Source organism: Drosophila erecta, unplaced genomic scaffold (assembly GCF_003286155.1).
Source record: "Drosophila erecta strain 14021-0224.00,06,07 unplaced genomic scaffold, DereRS2 tig00000000-arrow-pilon, whole genome shotgun sequence".
NCBI classification, from domain to species: Eukaryota; Metazoa; Arthropoda; class Insecta; order Diptera; family Drosophilidae; genus Drosophila; species Drosophila erecta.
Window position 1 is genome coordinate 25,077,194 of NW_020825194.1, and position 12,087 is coordinate 25,089,280.

The 12,087-nt window shown below is 42.7% G+C and overlaps 1 protein-coding gene and 1 long non-coding RNA gene across 2 annotated transcripts; both read right to left on the reverse strand.

The window, feature by feature from the left end:
* Positions 1-1,988: 1,988 nt before the first annotated feature.
* LOC113564856 lies at positions 1,989-4,600 on the reverse strand. Its single transcript, XR_003408354.1, has 2 exons — positions 4,497-4,600; positions 1,989-2,051 (listed from the first exon to the last, which is right to left on the reverse strand). It is a non-coding gene; the product is annotated as an uncharacterized LOC113564856 (long non-coding RNA).
* Positions 4,601-10,733: 6,133 nt separating this feature from the next.
* LOC6553291 lies at positions 10,734-11,598 on the reverse strand. Its single transcript, XM_001979148.3, has 3 exons — positions 11,232-11,598; positions 11,058-11,180; positions 10,734-11,005 (listed from the first exon to the last, which is right to left on the reverse strand). Exons 1-3 carry the CDS (start codon positions 11,546-11,548, stop codon positions 10,870-10,872), a joined length of 576 nt encoding a protein of 191 aa, XP_001979184.1. The 5' UTR covers positions 11,549-11,598; the 3' UTR covers positions 10,734-10,869.
* Positions 11,599-12,087: the final 489 nt, after the last annotated feature.

Below are 12,087 nucleotides of genomic sequence, written 5' to 3' on the forward strand. Positions count from 1 at the left end.
TCTCATTACGGCCACTCCTGCGGCCTTTAGCGGGCTTAGCCGCCAACTCCCATTTTCCGGGCTGTCGTCCTCGTCCGTGGGCTGCATTAAAATCGGCGTCCCTCTCAGTTCACGCCATTACCGATTCTCATTCCCGATTCCCCTTGTCGGACGTCCGGATGCTCTTTTTGTGCGTCCCGGGTCTGTTCGATTTGGCTTAATGGCCGGGAGCATGTTGTCACTGCTGGTGCCGTAATGAATTGGCTGCGGACCAGCCTTGGTCGCCTTGGTCCTTCTGGTCGCATCAGTTAGTTTAAAAACCCCCAAATTATTTGACCAGCGTTTTCCCCGATAGCCATATGATTTCTTGGAAGGAAAGACTGCCTCTCACTGGGCGCTAGTAAAGAAAATACTGAAACCGCCTATGTTTAGTTACTTGGATGTGGGTTCATAGCAATTAACTGATTTTATTTTAACATGGTAGACTTTATCATTTAGGTATGTAATATCTTTCATGCAAGAGTAGCAAAAGTTTACATGGTTAACTATTACAATCTTGGTGATACGCAGTTCGTCCCAGTATACAAATATTTATTCATCATTTCTCCACTGCAGCAAGTTCCAATCCAAGTAAGTGACCAATCGCTGTGCTATGCTGACATATCTCCAGCTCGATGGTCCACTCGAGGCATCGATCTGCAAATCATCTTTGCTCCAATTAAACCCAGGTCTTCGGGTCACTTGACGCAATTACAGGGCTGGACAATCACCGCAAGAGGCATCGCCAGCCACTCGGACCCGGCAATAAAGGAGCTTAATTTAAAATTTAAACCCTTTTTGCTGGAGGCGGCGACCGCAACGCTTCCCGCCCCATTCCTTGGTCCCGACTCCGGATGCACTGATGAAAAAAATATTTTTTGTTGCCCTTCCGGCTGCGAGGGCTGGACGGAGAGACATCAGGAGCAGGAGCAGGAGCAGGAGCAGTGGCCAGGACGACAGCAGGGCAAATAATTTTTACAAATTATACGCTCACATGCCAACTGCAAAAGGAAAGACAAACAAAAATCGAGGAGGCAAAATATTACATAAAGAAGCGAGAGGCAGCAGTCGGGCGATATCCTTGGAGAAAAGGCAATAACAAGTCGGTTCGATGATTGGGTCCGCTGCCGGACTCCGACTCGATTGACTGCACCAATAATAACTTCAAACAATGGTTGGCCAAGTAGTTTCCCCCTTTCCGAGCTCCTTTTTTGCCGGTTCCGCAGTCGCCCATGTTTGTTTAATTTTTGCCACCGCTGCGTCTTGATTCGCTTTCTTATACACTGCTCAAGAGGGTATGTTCATTTCAGGCTCAAGTATGGCGGCGGCCAACTGTACCTTGTAGACAATTGTTAGCTAAAGAATGGCCAATATTCACGTAAAATCATTTTAAATTGCACGCAACCAAATTATACAAATTGCTTGTCACACAAAAAAGGTTTGGCGTTATTGAATCGTTGTAGTAAAATAAAAGGGTGTGCCGTGTTCGGATGAGTTTGATTATGCGTTTTATTATTTTCTTAAATTTTCTTTTCCACCTCCGCTGATGGCTGATGCCTCCGCTGCAATTGTTCCAATCGGCCGCCAACTGTTCGTTTCCGCTTTTGTTTTTCGCTTGGGCTTTCTTCTACTGGGGCAGCAAACAGGCTTCAAATTGAACGGAAGCTGGCCACGAGTTATGCCCCGCCAGCTCCCACCGCTCAGCTCCTGTCCAAGGCCGAGGCGGAGGCATTGTTCCATGTCGTAACTCCTTCGGCTTTCCCAGCATCTTTTGTTGTCCTCCGGCGGGGATGGGCGGAGGATGAGCTCCGGTGCCGCCCTTTTGTCGCTGCGCTTCCGCTAACCTTTTTTGTTCTGCTCCCTTTTTGCCGGCCCAATTTTCCTGCTGCGCTGCTCAGTTTGATTTGCGCCGATTTCTTTTCATCACAGTGTCCTTTAAAGCCCGATCCGTGCTCTGCCTTTTCCATCAATTTGATTTTGTTAGTTTCCATTTCATTGAATCCTCACATATCCGCATCCGCACTCGCATCCAGCTAGTTGGCGAAATTGTGCCATTAGTTGGCGATGTCCCTGCTCCCTTTTTTCTTATTACTGTACACTCAAAAAAAAGCGGTCTTTGACAAAATTCTCCAAATACATACATTTACTAGTTCAATTTGATAAATGCACACATTAATTTCCAAATTTATTACAGGTTTTACGGAACTAAACATTAATATTCACGGAATAATCATTGACTTTGTACAACTTTTTTCCAGTGCACTCCATACTATTCTATTGCGCCGTCGCCTTTTTTGTTGCTGCATTGTCTGCCGCGTTGTCGTGTTACCCTACTACCAACAACAAAAGGGTTTCGGCCATAAAATAACCAATTTGCATAGTTTAGTTAGTTGGACGCTTCCGCCTGTGACACTTTTTCAGCGGGCCAGCGGAGGGTTAAAAGGGCGTGGGCGTGGCACGTAACCCGAAGGCGGGTCGGCCTATCCCCGGTTATCCCTTGCTGGCCATAATTGATGACTGTTGGTAACGAACAACAACAGGAAGAGCCAAAGCAATGACGAATTTTAAATTGCTTCTTTTTTCGTGTATAGATTCGAAATGAAAGTTAATGGAAAAGTTGGCTATAAAAATTGATTGCATATTCCTGTGTTCAAGTGTGCGTTCGTCAGCAAAAATATATCGATTTTAACCCGCTTAATTTAAGTACTTGATTAAGTTTACTAAGGGCTCACAACCAATTTCAAGTTAATTATGAATTTATAATCGTAATTTTTTTACTGTCCCACAGTCAAGCCACAGAGTTAGAGTTCAAGTTAACTTGTAAGCCAATAAATTTTAAATTATTGAGCATATATTTATGGACATTTTATTTTTTATATTTAGTGGTAAATATAAATTGTTTATGCTTATATATTCTATAACTCTTAACCACTTTTTCCTCCGGCATTACAGAAAGTTACACTGCTATATGAGCTTTAACATTTAAAGCAGCGTGAAGTGCACTCAGTTTGATTTTAATGCCCTGCATTAACATAATTATTAATAGAAACACAATAAAAAAGAGACATTCAATCAGATTTTTTCGACCAATGATTTGTGATACGTTAGCGTATCAATAAATAATTTAATCATTAAATTACCTCATGATTAATTGTTATGAATATGCAAATGGCACGGTGGCTAAATGCAATTGAATGATGCAGCCATAATTCCGCACTTTTTCATTGCGCCTTTTCAAATGCTTCCTCCCGGGCAGTTCTTAAATTCCCCGTAAAGTAAAACACTTGAAAACTGTTTGGGCGTGACCTGCGGCAGCTGCCAAAGCTCGACTGCAGACCATTCAATTTTCCCACTCCCCCTGAGGTCACTGGCTGCCAACAATTTTCATAATCATTTAACGGTTTCGCGGCTGGAAAATGGGGGCGCGGTCGGGCGGTTCAGGGCCACACTCAATGGCCATTAAGGTTATCGAAGAACGTTCGAAGAGGTCGTACTTGAAATGTGGCTGCAGGCCTCTGCCTCACACTTGAAATTGGATTCGGGCCGAAAAGAACCAAAATAATTATTTTCACAACAAATAGATGAAGAGATTATTTTCAAGATATTCTTGCTATAATTTTAACTAGGTCACCAAGTTATTCTTCCAAAGTTAGCTTGCTAAATTAGAAGACTTCATTCAATTTCGTCTTAGATACATATTATATATACAAAAGGGAATACAAGGGAATTGGTGAAGTAAGTATAGTAGTATTCTTAGGGACAAGTGTATTACCTAAGGCGTGAATTTTTTCGAGTGCAGTTCATTCCTGCCCATCTTTGCCCTTTTTTGGCGCGCACAAACCGCACACTCGACTCAACAAGGTGGCAACTTCCACCTGCTCCTGGCCTAATGCGGCTCGGAGCCGGGGCAACTTGGCCACTTGAGAGCCAGTCGACCAGGAAACGCGGAAATGGCACTGAACATCATCGCCGTCTTGGCCCGGCCAGAAGGTTGAAGAAGTTTAAAGCACTCGAGACACTTTGGCAACTTTCTTCTTGGGTGCAAAATGGGAGGCCCCAAGGGTTTATCAAACTAACGACCTTTGTTGATGAGCGGTCGCCCCGCAGGGGGCTTATTGATTTTCCAGCTGGAAAACTGAAACTGACGAGCGACGGGGAACTGCATCTGCATAATTGGCAATGAGTTATGCAGAATCAATGGATCTTTCCCAGGACTGACACATTAGAAGCTCGCCTGCGATAAGCTCGACAAATAAATGGAATGAAACTGCACTTAACGTCAACGCGATTGACGGCTCAGAGGTCGAGGAGCAAGAAGCTGTTTAAACGCTTAAAACGCTTTTTCCCGCTATGTTACACACCGAAAACGGCATCAAGAACGGGATGGGCTCACGTCCTCCGTCCGCAGGACTCCTCGCTCTTTCTCTCAGCTTCCTGTCCCTTTTTATAACAAATTGGATTTCGGAAAAATCGCTCACCTTTCATTTCACCTGGATTAATGGCGCCGAGGCGAGCGATGAGTCTCTGGCGCACACAATGGCGGAGTGTCGACGGCTAAGTGGTGGGTTCCAGCGTGTTACACCTGGCCAAATATCGCACTTAAGTGGAATTTAAAAGAGGTCGCTTTTAAACATCTGTTTAAATATAGGCCAGCCCTTATTCGGCTTCTTTCTACAATTTGGTTAGAAAAAACTGAATTCCAAATCACACAATTTGTCATAAAAACCATGTAAAATGTAGTTCTAAATGGAATTCTAATTTGGGTCAGGGCAACTTGATAGTTTATCAATGTTTTTATAAATTAATTAATATGCTTATACTAAAAAAACATAGCTAAATATGAAAAATAGCTTTAAAAAAACAAGTTTTTTTTATAAATATTTGCGGAAACCCTTGCCAATTGAATCGATTATCCGATTATTTATATAATGAGCTACATCGCTGTAATATATCAAATATCCGTTTCTCTTAGTGTGACAGATTCTGCCAGCAGGGGATCTGAAAAATGCTTTTCTTCACCTGTTTTTAGCCAAATGGACTCGCTGGGATTTTGCACGCTGATTGGGCGAGCTGCCAGTTTGGACACCTGTAATACGATGAATAAATTAAGTGGTTAAGTTAAAGTAATTGAAAAGCGATTAAGTTGGACACACTTATTCAGCGTTGATAGCTCAGAACCAAGATGGGATTCCTTTGTCTCCACTGCAGCTGTTTTTAGAAAGCTGCCAGAGACAAGCCACTCTAATCGGAAGACTTAGGCATCTGAATATGGCAAAGAAACTCCCACCTAAGTACACAAAAGACATGCATCACTCGACTTAAAAAGAAATGCGAAAACTAAATAACATAATTGTAGCCGTTTACGCTGGTCGCATTATGTGTCCACGTTTACTTCACATTTCGCGAGCGTATCTGATTACTCCGGCACAAAACTACCGCACAATGGCCAATATTTTCGCTGAATATCTTCCGCATTTCGTATATCAGTGCAGTCCATGCTAATGGTCTATAACCCATCCCCTGTCGTCCAACTTCCGTCATTGTTGTCAGCATTATTTGCATATTGTGCGGAAAATGTACTCTCCCCCATTCAGACGATTCCGCTGCAAGTGAATGTCCTGGCTAGAACAGGATAAGAAAAGAAGCACGGCGAGAAACTTCCATTTCAAATTACAAATCTCCTGGCAAATGTCACGGCTAGAATACATAAGCCAATTATTCCCTTCCCAAGCACTTTAAATCACAATTAGATTCTATGTCAAGCTATAAGTCTTTTAAGTAAATTTGTTGGGCATTTACAAAATCAATTTCAAATGTATCTGAATAGAGCGTAAACTGGTGTTAAACTTATACCAAACCTTCAGTAGAATAATTTCCGCTATTTTTTTCTGTGCAAGGCAACAAAAGGAGAAATCGCAGGATAAAAAAATATGGGCCAACAAATTTAGCCGACCATTTTGGGGGGGCGGCACCGGCAATATCACACTCCCTTTGCCAGAATTCTTCGGAGTTTTCATTTCGAAGGCAGCTACAATAAACTTTGCCTGACTCCTTATACACGTACCCTCCAAAGCAAGTGAAGTGAAATAGAAAAACGCATAAATAAGCAACACAAAAAGCAAAATTTGCCAATGAAAGGGGAGGAAAAGTTTTCTAAGGGCAGATACCAAAACCGCTTGAGTTGCCATTTAATTTTTACATATTTCTGCTCAATTGTTGCATAATCAAGGCATTAAAAGAAACGCTTACACCATTTAGCCTTCGTTTCCCACTTTCGCCACGATTGCCCTGCCCAATTGGCAACATCAAAGTCTGGCATAAATATTTCCCTCACCTTTTGTTTTGTTTGTGTACTCAGTTTTGTGTTACAGGTGATTGCATTTGCCTTCCGTTTGTTTCCCTCTTCTGTTTGTTTAGGTTACAATATATTGGCTTGCTGGGGCCAAGAAAAGATGTACGGTTGGGGATCAGATGACTGGTGGGGAAAAGGGGAAGTCAGTGCAAAGTTTTCCCCGGAAAGGGTTACGCGGATTTGGCGAACAAATATTTGCAGGAAATATGAAAATTTAATGGCTTACGTGATCAATTTAACAACCCGTCTGGGTCAAGATTAAAGTATTTCGGAAAAACAAACGTTCTGAAACTTAAACTGCCTTTTAATACAAAATGTTTGTCGGGTTATAAAATTATAGATAGAACAGTCTTCTTATTTTGAAATAGCAGCCCATATGTGCATTTGAATTACTTTGTTTGCTGTCAATTTGATAGGCAACGTGGGCAGAAATTCAAGTGCAAGTTTTTGAACTCTCTTTCTTGCTATTTTCACAAATGTTGCAAATAAAATCAATCAGCTCGTTTCCTGGGAGCCCTGTGCAGACCCACACCGAATAGGTACATTAATGTTAGCCATACATCACTTGGCTTTCTCCATTTCACGTATACATATATTGCCTGGCCCACAGATGCAATCGAAATTAAACCCACAACGAAGAGTAAATAAATTTAACAAAATGGAAAGCTGAAATTATTTCCTCAGGTTGTTCAGACACACCCCGCACAATCCAGCACCCGAAACGATAAATTGCTGGCGCAATGTTAGCAATTGCTGTTAGCCATTACGTATCCGCCGCGCTGCACCAAAACAACAAAACAAGCAGCAGTAGCAGCATCGGAAAAAGCACACTTGATTGATGAAAAACCTTTGCGAAATGTCAATCCAACATAATTGAGTCATGTGCTGCCTGTTCCACCCACAAAAAATAAGTGTGCGCCGGCAAAGGGGCACGTGAAAAGTGGCAGCTGCAAATAAAAAGTGGCAGAGTGAACGCGTATCAATGTACTTTGAGAGTGCGCCCTGTACCAGCCGCATTCGCGTTGGCCAAAACCATCATTACCAGTGCCACACGACGCGACGGGCGCAGCTTAAGGTCACTCAGGTGCAAGGTGCCCAAGGCGAAATGCACATTACATTGCCTTCTGCTCCGTCCAAATGCGCCAGCGATGCTCCAGTGACTCACGAGATTGTGGAGTGCACTTCAACTTCAGCGCAATGTGATCATGAACTTTCCGAAATATCTCGAAATAAACATTAAATTACCCAGCAGCTCTGAATATTTCATATTTTAATGTTTATATCTTTAGCAAACTTGCGGCTGTAAAATTTGTTATGTTTTTGGAGCGGGAATCTATATAATTGGGACTCGATGTCCTAAAGAGAAACTGTGCGTAATATTTAAATAATTTATTACTAGACAATTTCAGATCCCAGCTCAGCATCACGGTGCCACACCGAGTCTGTAATGGCAAGAAAATTAATACCCGCAAGTAAATGCTGCTGACTACAGTCCCTCGGCGGCGAGCACAACGATATACTTGACGATGATGATGGCAGGGCGATGGAACCAATGAAGGAAATCCAGGAGAACCCTCCTCCCACTCGCGGCCACCTGCAATGGACCACAGAACGAGTGGCAGCCAAAGTCGTTTCAACTAAGTGTGACAAAATATAAATCTTTGCCTCCACTCCGCTGTGTGTGTGGATGCATGGAAAAGTAACCTGAACACATAAGCTGCAGTTGGTCAGGACGCTCGTTAAACTGGACAGCCCTGATGGAGCAGGAGTTGCTGCTGCTGCTGCTGTTGCCGCTGTTGCTGATGCTGCAGCCGAAGGACCAACATCCTGGCGACCACATCAGCTGCAGCTGTTTACGACCTACGCCAAGAGAGGTTAGCTGAGGGCTCTCACTTGCCGCTGGTCGGGGGGATGTTTTTGGGGCACGGCACTTGTTACGGCGGGATTCAGTCCTTCAGGGGTGGAAAATTCACCGACTTTGTGGGGGCAAAAAAAATATAGGGATTTCTTGGATTTTCGAAAAGCGAAAATCACAAAGCTAATTTAGAACACACTTTTTCGGGGTTATCTTACCTTCGAAGTATGGCAATTTAACATATTATATTTGTACCTATGCCGCTCTGATCGAAGTTCTTCACAGAAAATAATAAATTTAATATGTATGTATATTAATTTAATAAACTGAAAGGCTCTGCTTCTATCTGTTTTGTACTATTTTTCACTGTCACTAATTGTTGCACCTTCAAGCTATTTATTTGTTTAGTAATACTTTTCTGCCAACACATCCAAGCTAGCAGCTACCACTATTTCCCCTGTTGGCATCAGAGTACCAAGACCACATCCCGACTGGGAAAGTCCCACTATTAACCCAACTGAGTCTCAGTGGGCTTTTCTCCCGCGTCTGTGCGCATGAGCCTCTCCTCTCCGGTGAATGCGAAAAACGAACCACATCAGAAGGTTGGAAAATTGTCGCTTTTTCCAGAGAAACTTTGCCACTCTCTGCGGCGTTCTCAAAGACACTATATCCCGCTTGGCGTGGCATGGCATGAAAGTAAAAACAAACCGCGGAGCCAAACATTCAAAAGTACAGGAACTGAAAGGCTCTCTGCCAGCGAAACAGGACCTCATAGCCCACTCCTCACATGTGCTGCTGGCTGGGCCAGGACTTCAAGGCATATGCTTGGCACCCAAATACGCGCGGAGCAGGCGGGCCAAGAACAGAAATGTGCAACGCAATCCCTTTAGGATTTGGCCAACTGTTTGCGGGCACTCTCGAAAACTTGAATGCACCTTAAATGTGGAAAATGCGGAAAACAGGGGAAACGGGGAAAATGGGGAAAATGCGAGTGGGGGCCCAAAGCTGCCCTCGAACTTTGACAATCTAAGCAGTTTACTGTGTCAATATGTTACGTTTGCTGCTCGTCCCACAGCCAAACTTCGCATAACTTATGCATGCAAATTTCCACGAGCCACCCGCCTACCGAAGCCGAAACTGAAAAGGTGAAAGACAAAGGCAACCAAATGCGGTTATTGCAGCGATTATTTTAATGGCTCTTCTCGGTTGTTTGATGCCACAGAACTTAACGTACTTATGCTGTGCATGATTTCTCTGTTTTTGCGGAGCTGCCAATGCAGATGTATTTAACACCTGCAAAGTTTCGGCTCCGAAAGTCATCCGTGGTGCATTTGCTGCGGCAGAGTCATTTGTTAGCCTGTTCCAGGGAGTACAAGTTGGTCTCATTGGGCAGAGCGATTTGAAATTCAAATTTTGAAGTTGCCGCAAAATCGAAAAGTTTGCCAAGTCCCATCTAAGTGCTCGATGTGAAAGTTGCCGAACTAAAGTTTCGATGGCGAAATACTTTGCGCCATGCAATTGATATATTTTCGCAGCGGCATCGAACTGGGCCAAGGCTGGGCATTTCTTATTTATGTTAATAAGAATGATTAGTACTCCAAAGATATGAAATCAAAATTAGAGAATTCCAGAAAAATGCGATTTTTCCACAAAATTAAACACGACAGAGCGGGAAAATATGCGCGACACCAGCATTCATAATTCACGCGGGAGTTCAGGCGCAACTACTTACTCTTTTGTTATATGTTTTTTAATTTCCACTAAATATTGCAACGACGTCTGAGTAGACAGCAGCACAACAGGGCGCAGCTGCAGTTCCGCGCTGCCACGCCCCCAGGAGCGCCCCTCAGTCGTCTGAGTTGGCTTATTTTTTATTTGTGGCTAAAAATTGCATTCATGAATAATTCAGTGAAGTGCAAAATTTCGGGCTTTCTTCGCTGCTCTGCCAGCGCTTTGGAAAAAAGAACTCTGCCGAAAAAGAATTCATTTTGTACTTTTTCGCAGCCACTTCCGTTAGTTCCGCTTCCCTTTTCGGCGCGTTTTGTAATGTGTGCGGGTTATCAGCATTTTGGGTTAATATTTAATGTAAATGACAGACCGACCACAGCGCGGCTGCGTTGATGAAGCCTCGGACACGGCAGATCCGGATGCGGAAGCGAGTGCGGACCTGGGCTGCAGCTCAACCTGGAGCTGCCATCCAAAAAGTCACTCCTGGCTTGCATAACATCCAAGTGCCCAACACTGGCAATGTAAATGAGTCGCCGGGAAGCGGAAACTGCTTATGCAGATCGAATGTACCTAAGAACACTCGGAATATTTCTGTCGCTCGATTTATGTTTCTGTTTTGGCCTGCTCCTCGCTTCTGGAGTGCGCAAAACAAACTACCAACTATTCTATAAATTAAAATTGCAAAAATATTCCGTTTCCGTTCTCGTTGTAGTCTGGGCGAACTTTGTGACATTTTGCATTGCAATAAATGACTCGAGCTGCAAATCTTTGACTGCGAAACTTGTTATTTATTTTATCTTTCAGTTCGGCTACGCATAATTGTCATAAATAATTTAGCCTTTATCGATATATATCGGTATTCATTCGTAATTTCTCCAGAATGTTTCATTTGATAAATAAATCTTCTTAAAAGTTTTTAGGAGAAATCATGGGACATAATAAAGTTGTACCGGGTCTGTTCCTTCTTTGACAGTCGGTAAAAAGTGCGGCTTGTGTTGGCTATTTCCAGATTACTATGATAAGGTGGCCACAGAGTAGTGTATGACATCACCCTGTTTCGAACATATTTTAAAATATGCGTAACTTTAAACAAAAAACCCTTACTTAACGAAATACGCGGCTTCCAGAGCGTTCTTTTGGTAATCAATCAGTTTTGAGATTTCATTCATAAGCTGGTTATTATATCTGACTGTATCTTTCTTCAATCGCTCCTTGCAGTCAATTTCCCTGAAGTTTTTAACTCAGTTAACATATCAACGTAAGTTAATTGGGTCTTACATGGGACACTTAAATTTGGAATAGCTGGGATCCTTGGGACAAATATCTAAATCGTCAAACAGCGGCTTATACTTGAAAAACCTAGCGTCCTCATTGTCATCAAACTCTTCAACAAAACGCGCGTCGTCTTCGTGACGTTTTACATTGCTGTCCAGCATGGCTCGATGATCGTGAATTGGAATATCAAACTTAGTGGTTTGTCTCCCAAATGCAATCCCCATGGTGGTGGTATAGCGGGTGGAAAATACATTCCTGTACGACTTATTCCCTTCCTTTTCATCGTCCCCCATAAGAAGCGTTTGCCGCACAATTGACATCGCGAAGTTCAACAAAAATAACGAGTGAATCAGAACACGTGTGTACTCAGTTTTGGTTTGCAGTTGAATGGAAAGCCTGCTGTAATATAGACAGCCCTAATAAACATGATTTTTAGTTTCATTATACCAGTTATTTGTACGAGATGCGTTCGTATGTCCAACCAAATAGCAGATTTATATTAAGTATGCTTCTAGTTACGCATAATTGGTGAAAACTTGTTTCAAAAGTTTGCTAACCGCGCACAAACCACCCAAAACTGTTACCCGGAAGATTATTATTTTCATTATGTTTCTTCTTCTATATTATCTTCTTATTAAATAGCTATTCCCACACCATTTTTGCCACTCCAATTGTAACACCCGTGCCTCACCTAATCATCTTATATTTTTGAAAAATAAATGAGAGTAGATTTCGGGTACAGTTCCGATTGCCCACGTGGTTAATTGGTTTTAACAGCAAACTTTTAGGCTGTTCAAAACACGGTTAATGAGACCCAATCCAATTTGATACCTTACGGAACTGAATTATTCACAATGAG

Excerpts from the sequence above, each read along its gene's own strand:
- LOC6553291 (XM_001979148.3), bottom strand. The coding sequence starts at position 11,548 with ATGTCAATTGTGCGGCAAACGCTTCTTATGGGGGACGATGAAAAGGAA. Across the intron at positions 11,181-11,231 it reads TCCAAATTTAAGTGTCCCAT|GGAAATTGACTGCAAGGAGC; the intron begins GTAAGACCCAAT and ends TAAAAACTTCAG. Across the intron at positions 11,006-11,057 it reads GAAGCCGCGTATTTCGTTAA|GGTGATGTCATACACTACTC; the intron begins GTAAGGGTTTTT and ends TGTTCGAAACAG.